A 23,188-nucleotide genomic window follows, 5' to 3' on the forward strand; every position below is an offset into this window, starting at 1 on the left:
CCACAAGGATAAACTTGGCCTTAGAGTCAAGAGGCTTGTTTCATGAATGATGTATGTTTGATTATCTTTGATCCAGTCACATAGATCTGGATGTTAGAGATAAATGTGCTACTCCTGATGATTTCATTACAGGTGCTTCTCTTTTCTTTTTGTCTCTGGCAGTTACCCGGCTGTATGTGAATTCTTACAGCACAATAACTTGTTATCTATACTTCGAGCCCATGAAGCCCAAGATGCAGGGTGAGCAGCTTTGAGCATTTATAAAAACCATGCATTGTCCATTTTCCAGAATTTCTTCACTTCGCTTAGGCTCTGCAGGTTCCCTTTTACCAGGCTCAATCCCAAAAGGAATTAGAGCTTAAAATTATCTTCCGATGGATGACACCAATATGACAAGAGTCCTAGGGAATGAATGGCTGCAGATGTATTGTAAAGTCTCCCTTACAGTTCTTCCATCTTTAGCTTGAACAAGTCCATTTTCAGCTTGATTTCTTATGCACTGTAAGGGCACCTCCTCTTACTCCTCAATTGTTGCATTTACACTGTCATATAAGAGAGTAAATTACCAGCTGCTTTTCAGTCTTAGTTGACAATGTAAATGAGAATTATACATAAATATTTAATAGATATTGCACATTTTACTCTTGTTTTAAAGAATATCATTCCTGATCCCAAATACCATTCCTGATCCCTGTAAAATCCCTGATTTTAAAGAGAAACAAATAGGGACATCTTAAAAAAAGGGAAAAGTTTATGTTCTAACTAGCAAATGATTACATAAAGTTGATTTTGTCTCATCAGGTAAGTTTTTAAGATGTAGAACAATTTTGAAGGTTTAGAAAATTCTGAAATATCAGAGTTTCCCTTTAATAGTGTATTAAATCTACATTTGGGAGAAACTGGAATAATTAATTTTAAGATTTGAGATCTAATACCATTTTCCAGTAGGCTCTGCTGAAAGGTATTGTTTGCCTTTGAATAATTAAACTCATTCCTTGATAGTCTAGGTTTTCTGAGAAGTAGGAGCTCTTCTTTTTATAGCCTGTATGCTGAAATTAGGAATATAGATACCTGCATTTTGAAGGAGGCCCATGTCTGTGATGCCCCTGAATCAAGGCAGATACCAAGTTCTTTTCACAATTAGCTGTTTTCAAGCAATCAGTCAACAGGTGTGAATGGATCCAATATTATGTCCTCACTGTGTTGTAGCAACCTGTTTATTATACCCAACCAATCAGGTCTTCAGATAATTTTTCTCACTCATCAAGACAGTGGTGTCACCATGCTATTTTGGCTGAGTGTTCCAGTTGGCTTACTGCCCATTTTTTGGCAGATTTATCCTAATTGCACCACATACCCGTAAACACTGGCTTACTTGCAGGTGTGTTAAGTGCATCAGTTAATATCAAGTATTTTTTTTTTAAATGAGGAGTTGATTGATTCATTGGAAAAATTGAGATTATATCATCCAGTTTCTTTGTTTTCATTTGTTGTCAAGTAGGCGTAGTCACCCTTAGTCTATAAAGTCAAGGTACTAGGATTAAGAATGTAACTGTCTTTCACATGGATTTTTTTTTCCATAGCAAAGCTCAGTCCCACAATCAGAACACATACTTCTAGAACATTTTTAAAAGATTTTTAAGGGACATTTTTTTCTGGGGAATAAAGTATGACCAAGTTCCAAAAAGAGAGGACTCAAAAGTGTTTTTAAAATTATAAATTGTAGGTGGCTATTTATCTTTCTAAAGGTACTTTTTGAGTTACTTTTAGAACTCAACCATATTAGGCATGGTTTAGTCTACCAGAAATAAATGACACAGATCAATGAAGAAATGGTAAAATGTTATTTTGGAGGGGTATTTCTAAACTGATATTCCTAAAATCAGGTACACAGAAGTCATTAGATACATTTTTATCCTTATGTAAATGAGCCAGGGTCACCTGTATTTTTAATTGAGAACTAAAGTGTTAACACTATAAACTGTTTCTGTCTTAATAACTGGATTGTTGGTTTATTTCAAAAGTTCTTGTGAATATTCTGTTTCATTGCTGATGTATTAAATATTACCCTGCTGAGACAATAATCTTTGACCTGTAGACACCAGCAGAAATTGGTAATAAATAAAATTCTAAAATAGAAACAGTTTCAATTTATAAAAATTCATGGATTTAAGAGGATATTCTTTTAGAAGAAAATAACTTAGTCTAGGCAGAATGCTTATATATAATCTTTACAGAATGTTGTGGATTTATCAGATAATTGGCCTGGTTATTAGTGATAAGTCTTTATATCTTACGCAGTTTATTTGATCTTTTTATGGCAAAAAAGTTGGCAACCGTCTGAAAATTTTGGTGGGTACAAAGTATCTGTGTGCACTAATCAGCCTTTGTTCTCTCTGTTGAACACATGGAAATGAATTATGATTTTCCACTGAATTCCACATTCTCTTGAGGTTTGCTAACTTAGAAAATACCTGTTTGGAAATTTTACATATGAATGTATGTTTTCATGCCCACGTCCCTGAAATGTATTAACATCTGTGTATAACAGACTTTAGAGAGAAATTTTTATTTAATGTTACATAATTGGAGGCTCTTTGAATCATGGAACTTGACTTATTTTTCTATTTCTAAATCTATGATTTGATATTATCTTTTTTCCATACTACCTTTGTTTTAACTGTATTTGTTCTTTTTAGGTACCGCATGTACAGGAAAAGCCAAACAACAGGCTTCCCTTCTCTAATTACAATTTTTTCAGCACCAAATTACTTAGATGTATACAATAATAAAGGTAAGTGTTTTTAAATCCCCTTTTCAGTCTTATGTAATGTATGCAATAATTCTTCTCAAGCAGTTTTATTTTGATTTGGTCTTAAGTATTTTTAACCAGCCTTTTTTATTTTTATTTTTTAGTTATTGTTTGATGCACACTTTGTGATTATCCTCAAAGATACAGATTCAAATTTGGTCAGAGATTGGGCTTATGCACTGTTAATTTTTTAAATGTTTTCTAGGACATTTTAATTCTTAACAGGGTTGGCAGCTGCTGCTCTGGTAGATATAGACTTTAAAAGAAATAATAATTGGAAGTAATCCAAAATCATGCTTCTTAAAAAGATTTGGATTTAAATAGAATAAGTGTGATGGTGCATGGAAAGGATCAAGAAAAAGAAACAAAAAATAAACTCAGTAGCTTGAAATTCAAATTTGAATTGCATTTATTAAGCATCTATCATGAGTTGGTTCCTACGCTAGGCAAGTACATGTTCATTTCTTTAAGAAAAACAAAAAAAAAAGGTAAACTTCAAGGTAAATATTATTAGCCACTCTACCTCCCCCTTTTTTAATATGCAGAGTGAGTCCCTGTGGTTAATTGCCTTGTCCAAGGTCACTTAATTAGGAAGTAATGAACTAGGTTCAAATCCACGTCTGGTTCTATGTCCTGTGCCGCCTTTCTGAAACTCCATACCAGAAAGAAACACGAAAACAAGAGGGCGTTATTACTTACTACAGGGAAAAGAAGAAGAGCAAGGGGTGCATTATATTTTTCTTTCATAAATGTAATCTCTTTATTTGGAAATATTATAAAGTGTTACATGTGTAAGAATGGGTGGTAAAATGTGAAAAAGCCTTTAACTCTAGGTAGCATTAGTCTGGATATTATATAGGCAGCATGTCCGAGTGTGGCTTTCTGAGATTAAGAGAAGTGGAGACAGAAGGAAAGAAGCAGCCAAATAACATATATAAGGTCAAATATGGCCCAGAAGGGGTGGTAAAAGGCAGCCTAGTTTCTGAGCCAGTCTAAAAACTCCTGGAATTAGGAGTCATGTCCCTGCATAAATGAGGTGTGATGGTGTCTTCCTGGCCCAGGGCTGTTGTCCAGGATGCCTAATATTGGCCTTGGCCACCTTTATTCCCAAGCACCTGTTGAATTGTGCTTTGTCCTTTGTTTCCCATCATGTATTCCACCTTCCCCTAGCCCAGAGAATGGCATCTGCTGGATGGTGTTTGTTGTAGCCATATAGTCCTTTACATTGCCATTTTGACTGTGGTGGGTTCTCCTCTGTAGTGAAGGAGCATGGTTTTCAGTAAGGCATAGTGCAGTTTTTGTTATAACCATGGGGGAGAAAAGATGCAGTTCCTAGAAAAGAAGTGCTGCCTTCTAGGCTATGCCAAGAAGAATGCAAAATAAAATAAAACATGTTCTCTGCTTGCTACATGTTTTTAAGCATGTGGGAGTGGGAGTCAGTGTTTCACTGCTAAAGTGAAGATTATTTTATTTGAATAAAATTGATGTAACCTAGAATTTTGAAAACCCCTGCAATAAAATTTTGTTGCAAACACCTTCAAAACACAATCAATGGAAAAATAGCTGTGAAGAATCTATGAGTTAATCTTTGATTGTTAGAAACAAATGATCATAAAGGACTCTAGAATAATAAGCTGATAGTTACAGTATGATTTGATTTTTAAAATTCCTGTAGAGTTGACAAAGGAAGACATTTGGGTGATTTAATTAATAATATAAGACCCAATAGTATAAACAAAGAGAGTCAAACACTAAATATATTTGGTAAGGGATAATTTTCTAGAATGGTCAGAGAAAGCCTTAAGTTAAAATCTGATCTGGATGCTAAAGAATAGTGAATGTTTTATTAGAAAGAGAAATAAATAGTATCAAGGCCAATGAATATTTTTAAAACAGTAAACACTTATTGTATACAACCCATAAAAGCTAATCTCTTTGACTGGATGAGGATTCTCAGTCTTGCACAGGGAAGGCCCTGAGATACCTGCAGGAATGCAAGAATTTAGTAAGTCATATTGCATATCCCAGTCCCACCATGATCCTGTAATTTACCAAAGTACATAACATATACTTTTATATATTTTTTTGAAACACAGGTTTATATTGTTCTATGGCATTAAGATTTTTTAGTATTAAACTGAGGGAAGGAAATGTCCCTAAAAATCATTTTCTTGCCAGACACTGATTACTAAATAGCATGTACTGTACTTACAAGTTTACCAGCAATCTCTAAAAAAGAAAACCAAAACAGTAAAAAAGGAATAAAATTGGGATTTTACCCCACAAAAACAGACTTAGAACCTTTCGATTCATCATAATGCTAGGTAATGCAGTTTTGCTTGAGACCAGTACCTATTTCTCAAATAAGGTGTGTATTGCTTCTCTTTGTATGGTTTAACAAGGTTGGAACTTTAAAAAAAAAAAAAAAAAATACCAGTACATCAGTGACTTTGAGATTTTGTAGTTCTTTCACTGTGTTCTCTTGCCTTTGGGGTAGATCACCATCTTTAGGATAGACGAAAAGGGGTAGAAGTGTTTCATTTTGGGAGCCTTTTCATAACAGAAAATATTCTCCTGAGAGAAAAAGATAAAATGATAGGGAAGAGAAGGATGTATTCTTCAGTTTAAGCAAAATTTCAAAAGAATTTTATATAAAATTTCTGAAGCATTTTAAAGCTATTATGCTAACAGTGTATACAGTATGTGGGGGTGGGAGTCAATTATTCACTGCTAAAGTAAGGATTACTGTATTTGAATAAAATTGATGTTAACTAGAATTTTTAAAAGCAATGTAATAAAATTGGGTTGCAAGAACCTTCAAAACCCAGTCAATGGAAAATAGCTGTCAAAAATCTGAGTTAACCATTTGATTGTTAAAAACAGATGATACTAAAATACTGTGGAATTATAACCTAATAGTTACAGTATGATTTGATTCTTGAAGCTCCTGCAGCTTAAGACAGAAGTAATACTCTCTGGCAAAATGAAAGAATAAGGAAAATAGATTTATTCTTGCCATCCTAAAACCAATAATAGTTGTGATTAGATTCATATGTAAATGTCCAATAATTCTGATTAGTAGTTCATACTTACCTGCAATTAATAAATAGTGTTATATGTAAATTTTCAGTGCTGCAAAAGAAGTAGCATTCAAATATAGATTTCCTCAGCAAAGCAATTTACTTCTATAGATGGATGCATCTCACAGATGGAGCAATGACAAGTGTACACCTGGACAAGGAGGGACAGGGGTTCTTATTCCTGATGCAGGTAGCCCCTACTGCTGTGTCATTCCCCTGTTAGCTAGGGTTAGACTGCACGATCTAGGCTAATTCTGATTGGCTATTTTAAAAAGAGCAGGGGTACCAGCCAGAGTGGGTAGTTTGGTGGGAAGGACAGTTATAGGACAGGTCAGAGCAGGTAACCAGAGGTGACTCAGGTCAAAGCAGGTGACCAGGGCAGGTAACCAGGATGAGTCAGGATGGAGCAGGGGACTGGGGGACCAGATGGGAACTGCCGATTAGAACTGGTGGATAAGGTTGTTTACTGAAACCATAAGGAAGTTAAACTTTAAAATGGAGAATTAAAGAATAAGAGAGCTGAGCACACTGACATACTGATTCTTTGAAAAGACACTTGGAGTTCCCTATATCTAACATAGCATTCAGAAAGTTATGAGAACTAAATGTTCCATCTCTTGGTATAGCCCACATTAGTTCATTCAGTTCTCATCCTTTGCAGTCTGCGCTGTCTTCTTGCCTGTCTCCCTGCTTCCGTATCTTCACTCTGACAGCTCTGCAAGATGCCATAGCAAAAGATATAGGTTTGAATCACAGCTCTGCCATTAAGCAACTAATTCATTTAAATTTATTGGACATGCAGTGGCATCACTATGAGATGAGAAAAAATGTTTGTGAATATTACATGAAATCGCTTTGAAACAAAATGCTGTGCAATATTAAGATGTTATTATCACTGGATATTTTATGTTGTTATTATTTTGCTACATGTTAGTGTAGGAAGCTAACAGAAGCTGGCAGGAAAATACCCTTATTCCTCAGTTTCTTATTTATAATTTCACTGTATGCCTCAATGTACCATTATCACCTTTCTGCTTCACTTGAGGTAAACCTTATTGCCCTAAGCAACTTTTGACATTTTCTCTCTTTTTTTTTTTCACTTTTTTGCCTACATACTTATTTCTTTCCAAAATATTTGTCTCATCCTTCTGCCTGTCTAAATGGACTAGACCCAGTCTAGTCTGTGTTTCCATAAAGACTTCTGTTGGTGGTCCTTGTCTGAACGTCTGCCATGCAAATCATTTTCTCCTGTATTTATTGTTTACTTTTTTCTTGTTAGCTTTTCCATGCGTTCTTGTTACTTCCCAATGAGATTATAATTAGTTTGAAACATGAGGCTTTTTGATGCATATTGTAAAGCCAGGTTTCATGCCTTGACTGTGGTAGGCAGTCAATACATGCATTGATTTAAGCATTTTTTTTGGAGAATTAACAGCAAGACAGTGACCAAAAGTACCCTATTGATATTGACCCACAGATCCTTATATCACTTTAAATTAGCCCTATAACCAGTGCTGATGCCCTTTCTAAATTGGAATTAAACATTTGCAGAGCATTTTGCATATTTGAATTGTTGAATTTTCTTCTGTGAATCTGTAGACCCAAAGGAAAAACTATTTCTTAATTACTCAAATACACTAATCAGATGAAAATTACAGTAATGACACATAGCTTCAATATTTTAGAAAATTATTTGCCCCCATAAAAGTGATTTTAATGCTACTCACTCACCAGCACAATAAATTTTTATTGCTATATACCATGCACCATGCTAGGTGTTGGGGATATAAATGAAACAACACAGACATAGTCTTTGCTCTAGTGTGCTCAATAATCTGGTAGTGTGATAGACATTAAATAAATAATTCCACCAATAGTTACGTATATGTATTTGGAAAAAGCTGCAAAGAAAAGACTCCTGTGATATGAGAGTGGTAATTATTCTATGGGGATTAATTGGGGAAGTGACATTTAAGCAATCAGTGAGAGTAAAATCTCTCTGGATTGAGAAATAGAGTGGCAGATGTGAACAATGGCTTAAACAACTCAGTTTGACCAAAAATTGTAATGAACCTCAGGAAAAATGTATTTTATACCTTGATGTAAACACTTAAATTTGTTTTCACTGTAGAGGTACACCTGTGGTTCAAAAGAGTCTAAAGTAAATGACAGTAGGTTTCCATGTGGTACAAGTTCTCTGTAGTTCAGATGGGTTGCTGGATGGATAGATGATTGGATGAGTGGCTAAATAAATGATACATATGTAGAGAAATACAAACATATGTACAAGAGGTATGTAACTCAGTTCCAGTAAACACTACTGCCAGTAAAATTAAGGAAATTTGTTAAATGAAAATTATTTTGGATTTTAGAAAAAAATCTAATGGCAACCAAACTAGTTTAGTAATCAAGACCAAACATTTAAATGATAACCAAGAAGTAAACCAATTCAATATTGAAGTAGTTAAGGAAGAGAGAGATAGAAAATTGGTTTTATAAGATGCACATGGAAAGCATCTGATATGGTTTGGCTGTGTCCCCACCCAAATCTCACCTTGAATTGTAATAATCCCTACGTGTTAAGGGCAGGGCCAGGTGGAGATAATTGAATCATGGAGGCTGTTTCCCTCATACTGCTCTCATGGATCTGTTTCTGCGAGCCTGAGGCTTGTCTTAAGCATGGACATGACTTTTCACATTGACTTTTAAAGCGTTTTGCTGGTATCTTTACAACCACAGGTTAAATATGATCACTAGTTGCTTTACAAATTGGATAAAATTAATCCAGAGACTTTGCTCCATAACAACAGTTTTCCCAGCATGTACTTTTTTCTTGCCATCATTTGAAACCTGAAGATACTCTTAATGGGTCCTGAGCACGTGTTTGCCCCAGATCACTTATTGCTATATAGAAAATGTAAACATACAGTCAGGGCAGTGTATTTGGTACTTTCTAATAATTGTAGGCCAAAGTTATTTTATTTTTGTGTGTTGACTAAAGCAAAACAATAAGTAAGACATCCTCCAACCCCTAATTTATTCCTTCATTTATTTGATAAAGTTTCTTAAAGCCATATGTGTATGATAGAATTAGACACACTAGAAAGATAATTTTTTCATAATGATTATTAAGCCTATGAGAGTTCACTGAGAAATGGTATGAAATACAAGAATTTACATGAAGGAATAAAGCAGAAACTATAAACAAAACCTTTTAGTATTCTTGCATTATCGATACAAGGTGGTAGAAAAGAAATTTACATGAACATTTCAGGCTGAAGAGAACACAAGGGTAGGAAGTTTTGATTGGTTTTCAGAAAATCACCCCTCTGAGATGAATGGTTAAAATTCACTGCAGAGAGGTTTCAACAGAATGTCTTCTCTCATTACATTTTATATCCAAGATTCAACATGTGTAATTAATCCAATTGTGATACTCATTTTATTTACCATTTTCATTATCATTGTCACCTTGAGTGATATAGTTAGATATATATTTTTTAAAGTCTTAGGTTGGTAATATATTTAGCAAATGTAAAAATGTCTCTTGAGTTGTGATAGCATACTACACCTATGTTATTTACTTTGTCCCTATGAATAGCATATAATAATAACTAACATTTTTTGAGCACATATTATGTCCCAGACACTGCTCAAAGAGTTTATGTGTATAAATGCATTTAGTCTTTCAACAGCCCTGTGAATTACTGTATCATCTTGATTTTATTGATGAAAATCTAGGGCACAGAGGAACTGCATATTTTTCTGGTACACAAGCTGGTACCAGAAAGCACTGAGATTGAAACTCAGCAAACTGACTGCAGAGCCCACACATTAACCTCTGTCTATCCTCTTCTGCCTTAGCTTTGTTTTGTGAAATGTTTGCGAATAATGTTTGCACTAAGCCACTCTTCACCTCATGGTTCCATTATGTTTAGGTGACTCTAACCATTCTTCAATAAGAAAAGAAAGCTTTTGAAATGAAGAGTCATTTGTTATCACTTTAAAATTACATGAATGTTATACATCCAAATATATGCATTATTAAAAGAATGACGTTAGAATACCTTCTACATTTTTCTAAAATGAATAATTTATTTCTCCTTTTAAAATCTATTCCCTAAAGCACTTTTGCTTTTTTTTTATTCAGCTCCACTGTGAAAGTGTCATTGCTAGAGGCCACTTTCTAAATAGATTAGTTTTAATTCAGTAGTCACCTGCTCACATTTAAACTTTTAATAAATGGAAGGGAGGATAAAATATAAACTATCCCATTAAGATTTAAGATAAAGGCTGGGCAGGCTGGTTCAAGCCTGTAATCCCAGAACTTTGGGAGGCCGATGCAGGTGGATCACGAGGTCAGGAGTTTGAGACCGGCCTGGCCAAGATAGCGAAACCTCATCTCTACTAAAAATACAAAAATTATCTGGGCATGGTGGCGGGTGTCTGTAATCCCAGCTACTTGGGAGGCTAAGGCAGGAGAATCCCTTGAACCCAGGAGGTGGAGGTTGCAGTAAGCCAAGATTGTGCCACTGCACTCTAGCCTGGGTGATGACAGAGCAAGACTTCATCTCAAAAAAAAAAAAAAAAAAAATTGGATATTGAAAGATTCCTTGTACTATATGTTTTAATTGAACTAATCTTCCCATAATTTATGTATCTTGGCCAACAAATGACCTTCTTGACTTCTTAAAAATCACTACTCTCTAATTGTAAATTTAGCTAAGTAGTTATTTTGAAACCTCAGCAAAGTAAGACACAGTGTGTAAGGTAATTCTTGCTTTTCACCAAGCTTTGGTTATAGAATTACAGGATTTCATATGTCAAAGTTATGAAAGACCTTGCCAGGGAACAAAGGAGGATTCAATGCTGAATCCTCCATACAGATTCATTGCCAAGTGCTCTTCTGTTACCATCTGAAAAGGGTCAGTCAAAGAATCCATCCTGATAGCCCGGATGGTTAATTGATTCTTCAGTTGAACTAAAACCTACCTCTTTAGAAATTTCGTTCTCTGTAAAGCATTCAACAAGGGAAAAACAGTAACAATCTGAGGAATGTTGAAAACTTCAATTAATGGGCTGTCACTTGCTATTCATTATCTAGGTATTCTAGACCTGCAAGAGACGCTTAGATTTTACTCTCGCAGCGTCCAAAAGTCTTCTATGACGTTATTTCCATGGAAAACAATGTTGATATGAGGTGTAGGAACTAATACTAACTCAGTGCCAAGGATATCTTGGAGATAACCTAGAATCATTGCAAGCTATAGCTCAAAACTTGATACAAAGTCCAAGCTTGAAATTGAAAAGGGTCTTCTATAAATGTGTTGAGATAACAGCAGTTTTAGAATACCTCCCAGGAGAGTACAGCTACCCTTACTAGGCATTTGGAGCTGCAGTAAATGAGAACAAGGCGAAGGCACAATGTTTACTGTGCCCGTGCCATCTCCTCCAGTAGCTTAAAGCTTCAGCTAAGTCTGTTTTTAGTCTAGGTTTGCTTAAGCCTCACTTTAGCATTATCATAATATGGATTAGAACATAAATGAATTCACTAGCTGAAACTGTTAAGGAATTGATAATTGCCAGTGATTCTTATTAACAGAAAGGAATTTGCTAGAAGAAATTCAAATATTCGATGCAAAATTGTAATGTTAGAAATGATTTACAATGTTTAACTGGACTTGAGCTACTTACAAAGATCAATTATCGGCTCCAAATTCTCTGGATCCTAGTATGTAGGTATAACACATTAGGTGGGGATTATAAAATGACAAACTATTTAAAATAGATACCCATGCCCTCCCTGAGGAATTTGAAATAGACATAATACTTTACATTTTTCAAGGACAAAATATTTCATCTGATTGTTTATATTATCATGAATGTTAATCACATATATTATTTTATTTATTTTTCCTGCCCCATTCTTAGCAGTTGGATTATTTGATCTTTATACTTTAAAAATGAGAGAACAGGCATTATTATTCCTATTTTACAAGTTTGGAAGGTAAAGCCTAAATAAGGAGAAACATTTACCGAAGGTCATATAGTTGCCATGTGACAGAACCAGTATCATTTCCACTCTTCTCTAATTTATATTCTCTTACAGTTTTAAAGCAGTTTAACCTTTGAGGTGATACATTGCTTTTTACCTAAATTCTTTTGTTCTTTTCAGATTTCTGTTTATATTTTGTTATGTTTTTAGTATCCTGATTAGTTAGATGTTTTGTGTTTCCTTCCTCTCTTTTTCCCTCTTCTTTTCCCATTTTCTATTTTCCTCCTTAGGTCTTTTCTTTAACCAACACAATTAAGCATTAGCCATATGCCAGATATGATAGATAACACTATAAAAGAATAAAAAGGGGTCTATGCCTCCCTCATTCCTTCTATCGTCATCCTTCCACTTACTTTACCCAAGATTCTATATATGAATAATAACCTGGTTAATAATTTTCTAATCCTCTATTAAGAATGGAAACAACACAGGGATTAGGTAGGGGTGCCAACGCCCACTGCAGTCAAAAATCAACATATAACTTTGATTCACCAAAAACTTAACTATTAATAGCCTACTGTTGCCCAGGGCCTTCCTGATAACACAGTCAGTTAACACATATTTTGTATGTTATGTATATTATATTCTGTATTCTTACTGTATATAATACACAAAATCTAGAGGAAAAATGTTCTGAAGGAAATCATAAGCAAGAGAAAATATATTTACTATTCATTAAATGGAAGTGGATTATCACAGAAGTTTTCATCCTTGTCATCTTCATGGTGAGCAGGCTGAGGAAAAAGAAGAGGGGTTGGTCTTGCTGTCTCATGGGTGGCAGAAGCGGAAGAAAATCTGCATATAAGTGGACCTGTGAGGTTCAAAACTGCGTTGCTCAATGGTACACATACATGCACACATGCACCTAATAATATTAGCTCATATTTTTTCACAGAAATATCTAGTGTCATCTCTGCCCTTCATGTAGGTGAGATAATATGAATATTTTATTTAGGAGACTTGGAACAAAGTTAAGAAAAGGTGTTGTAAGTACTATGAAAGATGCATGTACAAGGTATAGAAGGTATATAGAGGTTGAGAATATATTTTCATTTCTACCTAGTGAGTAAGAGGAGTGGATCAAGGGCTAGAATGGATATAAAGTGATTATATAGTAACATACATGTGTGCCCTTGATACATACAAAATAATTATCTCATAGCTTCAAGGAAGTCATGTATACCTACTGTTAGTATCTACTAATAAGAAAATATTTCAGATTAGCTGAAACTTAGTCATTATGAGCCAGACATATGCCTATATGGTGGCATATGCCTGTAATCCCAGCTACTTGAAAGGCTGAAGTGGGAGGATCACTTGAGCGCAGGAGTTCAAAGTTGGAGTTAGCTATGATAGTGCCATTGCATTCCAGCCTGAGCAACAGAGCAAGACCCTATCTCTTGAAAAATAAGTCAAGAAAAATTTAGTCATTACATGGAACTTACTGAAAATCTGCTTGTGAAAGACCTTATTTTAGGTACTGGATCAAACAATATAAACATTAGCTTTCTCCTACTGAAGAATATCACTCTCAAATTACCTAAAAATTTAAGGCTTGAAATCTAGCTTCATAAGTAACTTGAACACATAGTTTTCACTTAAGCTTATGATCTACAGAGTAATAGTGAGTTATGAGTGCAGTCCTTGCTCACCAAATAAATACTGTAACCATCATGAATTAGTACATTTCCCTTTAAGTTATTAATCATATTTAAAAGAATCTTTTAAGACAGTTCATCTAGCAAGAGCTAGGACATTGAAAAAAGGAGGTGGAAGTTAGAAGTCAAATTTTAAAATGGAAGGAATTATAGAGACTGTTCATATATGTTATATACTACAGAAAAGTATGCATATATTTGAATATATATATGTACATATTCATACTATCTTAAATGAAAATTTTACACCAAAAATGTAATCTTTATGAGAAAATACAGATTAAAAAAATAATAACTAAGTAGCATGGCTCCCAGAATTTAATAAACCCCTTGCATGCAGCATACTGGCATAATCTAAAAATGCCGCCATAGAACATTATGGGTCCTACTTCAGGAATTGTATCCACCAAGGCATTATGCCTCCTTTCGTGATGGTAGGACTTTGCCAAAAGAACACACTGATGCTAGTTTTTCTGCTAGGGCATCTGCGGGTGGAAGAATTGGAAGGAAAAAACATCCTGGGTCTATTATGCAATTTCTTTGTGTTTTTGCTATTTCTGGATGGATTATGATTCTGGTATGCCCCCATTTGATTCCTTCCCATCTTCTTTTCTTTTCTCTCTCTCTTTTCCATCTTCTGAAAGTGGAGGAGGATGGTCAATTAGAGATAAGGAGAGAAAGATATTAGCAAAAGGGGGAGAACAGGAATAAAATTCAAGTCATATTCCATTCTTTTGACCCCTTCTCCCCTGTCTTAAAATCAGGACAAGTGGTGTGAAGAATGCCGAGGTACGTTGGAAGCGTTACAGTTACAGGTTTTTCAGAAAAAGAACTCCGTATTCCTCTGGACACCCACTTGAAAAGTGCTGAGCCCATGTATGGTTTGGTGGACTAGTTAATACCACTCGTTTGCCATATTTTGATAGCTGGTCTTTTATTAGAAGGTTTCTTTTGGTCTTTCTATTCTTGTGATTCATTGCTTTGTCTCCAGTTTTCCTTGGTTGAAGAAAATTGTAGAGAGCACGTTGGAAATGTTTTCAAGTTTTTATGAAATACTTGTTGTTGTTGTTGTTTTAGTCTCATCCAAATTTCAAATTAAAGATAGAAAGACTCCTTGTTTTACAGATTTGGGTATGGTCAGGCAACTTAGTGCATGGCTTGGTAAAGAGAGCAGTGGATTAAGATAAAGATGCTATTCCTTGGATTTCACTATGTACAGGGGACCAGTTGTGTTATTGGAAATAATCGAAGTCCAGTCCCCCTTCCCCATTCACCAAATAGGAGCAGGCCCTTGATTACTAACTTTACATCTTTTTACAGCATGCCTTTGAACACAGGGTTCTATAGGTACTTTAAAAATGATTGGATTGCGTAACTTTAAGACGGTAATTTTGACATCAGAAAAAGAGCTGGCAGTCAGGCTTCCAGATTTGTGGATTTAGTATTCTTTTCATTATACCAAATTTCCTTCCAGCTGTTCTTCATACCTGCAGGTACAAGAGAAGAGCATTTATTTCTGTAGTGTCTGGTGTGCTCTGAATGATGGTTAATAATGTAAAGCCTGCATGTATGTCACAGTCTCTCTGTTACAATTGTTAAGTGACAAGAGGTCATGTGGAATTGTCAGTAGAATAAAGGAGCTCCTTGGTGGTAGACTTTTGTTCTTTTTTTTTCAGACAAGGTCTCAGGAGGTGGTCTTGAGTGATTCTTGAAGTACAACTATTTGTATTATTTATACTGTACTGGAGATAAACGTCTTTCAAGTACTTCAGAGAAGAGCACGCTGTTAGGGCTCCAGTTGAGTTTTGTAATTCCAATGACAGTCGGAGGCAGGTGGCAGGGGTGGAGGATGTGGGAGGTGGAAGATGAAACGTTAACTGTGAATTTCGTGACTGCAGATATTTTGGACTGTTTTAGTTTTTTTTTTTTTTTTCTCTCATGTATTTTTCTGTTTTTTTTTTTTTTATTAACTTCTATTTCTGTGTTATATATTTATTTTACAAAAATATCAGAATTTTGAGTAACTTACTAATGTAAGGTTATTCAAAAAGCATTTTTGCATAAATATGTTGCTAAAGAAAAAGGGACACATATTGGTGTAATTTCTTATTTTTTTTCTAGGTCAAAAACAATCCTAAAATTTTTCAATTTTAGGATTTTTTTTGACCTAGAAAAAAAAATAAGAAAAAATTATATTTATAGCCTGTAGAATTACTGAGAATATTATTCATTGCATTAGTGATGAGCTCTTTCATTGTTAGCAATGAAGTTTGTTAACATCATTCAGATCAGGAAGAGATTTTATAAATTATCTGTAAACCCACATAGTTAGATAACTGAGACCTAACTTAAAGACATTATGTACCTTAGTCTGGGGAATAATTAGTGACAGAATCCATCTTGCAGTCTGGCTTCCTAGCTTTCCAGTCCTGTGCTCTTCTTTAAAGAGATTAAACATGGAAGGAGAAAGAATTTGTGTCCAAAACTTGATAGACACTGAATGATTTATACTATTAGGATGAGTATATTATGTTGTACTAGAAGGATCAGGGACTTTAGACTCAGGCCAAAAGTGAGATTTGCTTCTTCCTAAGTGACTGTGTGTAGATAACCTCTCTGTTCGCTTATTTTCCAAATGTAAATGATAAGAACCACTTTTGAGGAATATTGTGAAGATTTGTAATTATGTTTGTAAAGGGCCATACATAATGCCTTGCGTATATCAGATACTCAGTAAATAAATGAAAATAAAATCTGAAAACAGTTTGCTTTATTAGTAGGTACTCAAGTAAATTGTGTCGAGCCAAGGTCAAATGAATAAATACTTTTATCTCACTAGCTACAAAACTGAACTTCTGTTTTATCTGTTGAATGAGCCTTACCCTTGCTTGTGAATTGCATACTGTTTCACTCAAACATGTATTTTGGCAAAAGCTAAAACCTCTTTAATTATGAAATCCATGTTCATAGTTAAATTATTATAACAGCTAGAACTAGAATTCATACATTTATAATTTATGAGAGACAGCAGGGAATGATGGAAAGGGAATGAATTTGGTGTCAGAAAAACCTGAGTTTAAATAATGAGTGAGATCCGCCAGTTACTGGTTGCGTGATCTTGAGCAAGTTTCTCCATTTCTCAACCACAACTCCTTTGTAACATAAGGGCAGTCACACCTGCTTCTGAGATTTGTTGTGCAGATTGTTATATAAAGCCTCTCTCTTTTCTCCAGGGCACTGTTAATTACAATATTTACTTTCCTTCCTTCTGCTACATCACCAGCCTAAGGTTAATAAAAAGTGAGGAAATTTAGAGGAGAAATTACTCTTCAAAAAGACAATTTAGAGCCTTAAAGATTCATCTGAAGATATGAGGATGCATTTCTGCTGTGAATATTCAGTGTTGCAAAATAGTAAAAACCTTTTACAGGAGCTAGAGCTCTGGAAGCACTTAGCAAAGATGGGAAATACTTGACCTTTCTCATACTGAAGATCAAAAGTATTGATGTGGTAGCTTGCCTTGATTTTTTTATTTTGCTTGTTTTTAATATCATGTAAATGTATCCTTATTGCATAAATGATAAAACAATGTAAAAGGGAATGGGTTTACAGAAATATATGCAGGAGTTTTAGTATTCCACGGGAAGAAGAGGATGTAGTCATCCTCTTCTTCGTATCAGTATTGCCTACACTATCTACATTTCTTGTCCCCGGGGTGTCTGTGATTATATGTTCCCTGGAACCATGTTGGTCAGCCGGAAATAACAACTCAAAGTAAAGGCCTTACCATTCACAAGTCCGAATTTAGTTAAATACAGGCTGCTAAAAACATCAACATGTTGTTAGGCTACAATATGGTATATATATAGTATCCACACCACAAAAAACGATATATTCTCCCCATACTCTGCACTGTTCAAACCGACCTAGAGGATTATATCAGTTCTGGGCCACATTTTAACAGAGACATTGCCAATCTGGCATGCATTCAGAATAGGCCAAACATGCTGAGCTAAAGCATCAAGAAGCCATGTCATATTAAAGAGGGTGAAAGAGAATCAAAATAATTTGCTTGAGAAAGATTGTAAGGCAAATACCAAGATGTTTCTCCAACTGCTGAGCATATTTTCTGAGTAAAAGCAAAAAAAGTAAAAAAGTGATTAGTTTTTCTGTATTTTCAACCCCTTAATATAAACAAGAAAAGATCATTTGATATCATGTATAATCTGTTTGTTACTGTCTTCTAATGTAATACTAATCATCCCCTGAATACATAAGAAAAATGAAACCTTGCCAAAGCCCAAGAAGGTATGCTTATCATATTTAATATTTAAAAGGCTGTCATTCAGAAGCAGAATGACAGCCTTTTAAATATTAAATATGATACTCATAGCGAAATCATGGTCAGTGACTGGTAAAGGCAGGTTTAAACTCAACCTGAAAATTTCCTGCAACTTAAAATTATCTATTCATAGAATAGGTGACCCCATTAAAACAGGTGACTTTTCCTTTATTGAAAGTACTCACAGAGACATGAAGCATGCAGATTTGTTTTCTCAGAAATCAAGGATAGAGTCAGATGGAAGCACATTATTTTATGTGGGATTCAATCCAAACATTTTATTTTATTAAGTCAAGAAAGCAATCTACCATAGGGCAACTATAGTTAACAATAATAGATTATAATTTCAAATAGCTAGAAGGAGAATATTGAATGTTCCAAACACAAAGAAATGACAAATGTCTGAGATTGTATTTAATATATAGGTAATTACCCTGATCTGATTACTATGCATTATATGTATCAAAACATCACTATGTACCCCATGAGTATATACAATTATTATGTTAATTTTAAAAAATAAAATAAACATTAAAAATAAACCAATCTAACTTAAACTATTTTGTACAACTATTGGGAGTTCTACTGGAAGAAGTTTTATTTTTTAAAAATAAATTTAATTAAACTATTTGAGGAGATTATTGTGTCAAACTTAGCTGTGCCACTTTTATTAGTGTCATTAGATATCAGACTTTAAGACTGAAGTATTCTTAGCTGAAAGGGAAACTAGATACAATTCCTTGATACAGTTCCAGCAGACTGGATTAACTACTTTGTATAAATATTTTTCAATTTGTTATATAATTCCATATAAGTATTCATATATTGTGTGGTTATAGGTTACACTGAGTAAGGCTTAAGTCTTTAAGTTGTGTAAGCATTCTGAGATGCCTCAGGTATGAGCCTGGATGTTTTGGAACTTCAGTCGATTAGCTGAATTTTCTTGATGAGCTAAAGCCATATATAGAAGCAGAAATATGTTCTGCGTATCTAACATCCTTTTTTGGTTTTTTTTTTAGCTGCAGTATTGAAGTATGAGAACAACGTTATGAATATCAGGCAATTCAACTGTTCTCCTCATCCATATTGGCTTCCAAATTTCATGGATGTTTTTACTTGGTCCCTGCCATTTGTTGGGGAAAAAGGTATGTTGTAGAATCCTGAAACGTTCTTATTAAAATAGTATAGGAAGGAAAGAAAGGAGATTAAACATTTAGAAAGAGAAGAACTTTGGCCCAGCCAATAAAATTCATAAGTTGTACAATGAAAGATGTTATTTAGAAGTGCAAGTGTGCCGGGTGCGGTGGCTCAAGCCTGTAATCCCAGCACGTTGGGAGGCCGAGGCGGGTGGACCACAAGGTCAAGAGATCGAGACCATCCTGGTCAACACGGTGAAACCCCGTCTCTACTAAAAATACAAAAAATTAGCTGGGCATGGTGGCGCGTGCCTGTAATCCCAGCTACTCAGGAGGCTGAGGCAGGAGAATTGCCTGAACCCAGGAGGCGGAGGTTGCGGTGAGCCGAGATCGCGCCATTGCACTCCAGCCTGGGTAACAAGAGCGAAACTCCGTCCCAAAAAAAAAAAAAAAAAAAAAAAAAAAGAGAAAAAAAAAAAAAAAAAAAAAAAAAAAAAAAAAAAAAAAAAGGGAAAAAAAAAAAAAAAAAAAAACAGTAGAACTATGTAGTAAATTTATACCATCTTATTAGAATAATACACCTCTTTAAAAAATAATGGAAATACAGCTTTACCTGGTTTCAGGTAATGTCTACCCTTTTTCCTTACCCCTTTGTACTATAATCCCAAAGAACTATTTCATTTTACAAATTATCTGCCAAATTAAAAGATTAGGATAGCCATGCTTTCCTTACATTTCTGATGTTAATAAATTATTGTACGACAGTGCTTAATGGCTACAATAGTATGAAGAGCAACATTTACAACAACAACAAAGTAGTTCATCAAAAATGTAGTAGGCATTAGTGCATTATAAGGTACAGTACAGGAGACAAATTTACATTTAAAAAGTTGCTTATTAACTTTCTTCCTCCCTTCCTTCTGCCCCCTTCCTTTTGCTTTTATATGTTGACCTAAACCTCAACAAAAATGTTGAGGAAATGCCTGCACCAATTGTTTTTCATTCTGGATGCCTAACAATAATTCACAGATTGACTCCCATGCATCTTTTCATCCTTTGCATGAGAAGGTGAATGGGCATTGTCAGAAAGATAAGTGTTCCCCTAAGTTTCAGAGTAATGATGTCCTATGAGGAGTTTCAGAGAAAAGCTAAACATTTTTCTGAAACCCTATAGTAATTGTTTCTCCTTTAAATGCCTTAAAATGATTAAACCAGTCAAGCTATGAATTGTCAGCTAAGAATTCTTCCCTTTGGATATCAAAATAATCAGAAGTAAATTTTTTATAATCTCCAATAAACATTCCCAGGACTACTCCGTATTGCAACTTTCTTGCACTGATCAAACCGGAATAGTGTCATCTGTTGGATGCAAACGGAAACGGTGTGAATTCTGACAACTATGGGGCACTTTTGAACACCCTTTATTTGGGTTGTTTCTATTAATTATTAAAATTCGGGGCATTTATTAGAAATTAGCGTATTAATCTACTGGTACACAAAATCCAGTTTTGATAATTAAACTGAAACTCTGGATCAGTGTTGGCGCCACTTAAGTTTCACTCTCTATCATACATCTTCAACTCTAGGAGGACATTTTTTAAAATAGCATATTACTTTAAAAAATAGCTCTTGAAGAAGAAATAGACAGGCTTCTTTTCACCTGCATGGGGTAGAACCCAGTCTGATTTCAAAAAATGTTAAATGTAAATAGCATGCTTTGTAGTATAAAAATAATGCAGTACTAATTTCCTCTGTACAGCAGGGGGTTTTTTGTTTGTTTGTTTGTTTGTTTGTTTGAGACAGAGTCTTACTCTGTCGCCAGGCGCCAGGCTGGAGTACAGTGACGCAATCTCGCTCACTGCAACCTCCACCTCCCAGGTTTAAGCAATTCTCCTGCCTCAGCCTCCCGGGTAGCTGGGACTACCTCCCGGGTAGGTGGTACAGGCGTGTGCCACCATGCCCAGCTAATTTTTTTTTTTTTGTATTTTTAGTAAAGACAAGGTTTCACCATGTTGGCCAGGATGGTCTCGATTTCTTGACCTCGTGATCCGCCCACCTCGGCCTCCCAAAGTGCTGGGATTACAGGCTTGAGCCACTGCACCCGGCCTGTACAGCACTTTTATATAATCCTATTGTAATCAATTAAGTAAATTTCTGATTAAACTGCAGCTGTTTAATTTCTTAAGCATTTTTGAAGATCAAATTTAATGATATTTGTAAAAATATTTTTAAAATTAGTATTCTGAAAAATACTTCAAATATATTGGTTTATCAATCAACAGTTTGTATTAAACACAAAAGCACATGCTGTGGAAGGAAAGTCTCATTAAGTGCCAAAGCAGGAGACTGAAGCCCCAGCCAGTTCCTGTCTAATAAATAGAATATAGAAAGAAGAATCTAGCTGGGAATAAGTATCATGAGTGATTTGATATTAGTCTTAGAGTATTAAGCCTTGATTAAAGTCTTTGTGTACTTTATGCATAATTATGTAGGAACTTCAGGTTGCTGTGGTTAGGGACTGATAAGGGACCCTATGGGATGTGGCCACCAGGCAAGAGCATTAATACCTGTTGAACATCGACTGGTGGAGATCAGCAGAGATAACCTGTTAAATGCTGAAACTAAGCCCTCTGTCACACCCGCATAAGGGTTTCTGGAGGGCATCTAAAATCTCTGTGGTAGTGCCAGTGCTTGGAGAAGCACCTGCTACTCAGCAGACCTTGGAAGGGAACATATCCTGTCTTTGGGCATGCTGGAGAACACTCCAGTCCCCAGTGCTCTTGTGGAAGGACTGTTATCAGTCAGCCCAACCCGCAGCTACCTGGTGGCTTAATTGTCTCTATGTGGTGCTGTGCTATATTGGCCACAGTCTGTATCTGCTTTCACTCCAACTTCTGCACCTAGTTCCTCTTTTGAAGGTAGTAAGAAGTAGCATAATTCTTGAAGCTTTTGTTGTTACTTGGGAAGCATAATATAAAGTACTAACGCATCTTGCTGCCCCCTGCTTCGGCTACTTGCAAGCCCTGGGCCCCTTGTTCCACTGCTTGCAAGCCTCAGCCCCTTTGTTCCTTAGACACGTGATTTGCTTGAACTCACCCTGCTTTCCCTACCCACTGCTTTGTACCCAATAAAAGTCAGAGTGTCCAGGCACTCGGGGCCACTGTTGGACTCTGCGTACTAGGTGGTCGTGGACCCCTGGGCCCAACTATTTTTCTCTTTATCTCGGTGTACTGTGTCTTTAATTCTATAGTCTCTCATCTTCACACCCATGGAGAATGCCTTCTAGACCCAGTAGGGCTAGACCCTATAACATACCTGTAATGGTGTGACGTTCTCTAGGTGATTAAAAATATAAAAAAATAAAATCATCATTCTTCATCCCAACTGAATAGAAGTTTATAATTTGATCTTGATTAAGCCTTATCATTGTGCAAATAATAAAAATTCAAAAAAATATATTTTCTCTTTTATCGATTTCTAGTATATGCACATCCACATATTTGATTTGTCAATGTCTATTGACCTAGAGCTGGTAAACATTATCATTAGGTATCATAGTCATGAGCTAATAGTTTAATAAAATCTGCATAGAATTGCAAAGGCAGTTGTCTTTGATGATCTGGATTTTCACTGGAACTGCTTCTATATACAAACTAAATAAGAAATCCTATTGTTCAGTTTGCTCATTAACAATCCCATTGTGATAGTTGAGGTTATAACAGAAAAGCTTGACTTTTCCCTTTGCTTTCTGTCTTTAGTGACTGAGATGCTGGTAAATGTCCTCAACATCTGCTCAGATGATGAACTAGGGTCAGAAGAAGATGGATTTGATGGTAAGAGGCTTGAGCCTTTGTGCCTTTGGGCTAATGCTATTTGCCTGCTAATTACTTGGAGTCTCATTGCTAAACCTAAGAATAAATTTCTAAGATTTAGATTATGTTTAAAACATAGTATACAATTGAGAATGAAAGATATGATTTATTTTCTATTTACTTTTTAAAAGTATAAGAAACAAATATGATAATTTTCTCATTACTTTGAAAACATTGTTAAAGTAGTGAACTCTTTTAATAGACTTTTAGTCACTCATATCCCTAAGTGACTT

General features: G+C 35.2%; 1 protein-coding gene across 2 annotated transcripts in view; it reads left to right on the forward strand.

The window, feature by feature from the left end:
* The window catches only part of PPP3CA (protein phosphatase 3 catalytic subunit alpha), an 82,255-nt gene that overhangs the window by 27,212 nt on the left and 31,855 nt on the right, over positions 1 to 23,188 (forward strand). For both annotated transcript variants that reach the window (XM_017511350.2, XM_017511351.2), the window contains exons 5-8: positions 163 to 240; positions 2,700 to 2,794; positions 18,967 to 19,092; positions 22,842 to 22,916. In XM_017511350.2, the coding sequence (XP_017366839.1) occupies positions 163 to 240; positions 2,700 to 2,794; positions 18,967 to 19,092; positions 22,842 to 22,916 (374 nt within the window). The remainder of the gene's footprint in view (positions 1 to 162; positions 241 to 2,699; positions 2,795 to 18,966; positions 19,093 to 22,841; positions 22,917 to 23,188) is intronic.

The sequence above is a fragment of the Cebus imitator genome, unplaced genomic scaffold (assembly GCF_001604975.1).
Source record: "Cebus imitator isolate Cc_AM_T3 unplaced genomic scaffold, Cebus_imitator-1.0 Scaffold447, whole genome shotgun sequence".
NCBI classification, from domain to species: Eukaryota; Metazoa; Chordata; class Mammalia; order Primates; family Cebidae; genus Cebus; species Cebus imitator.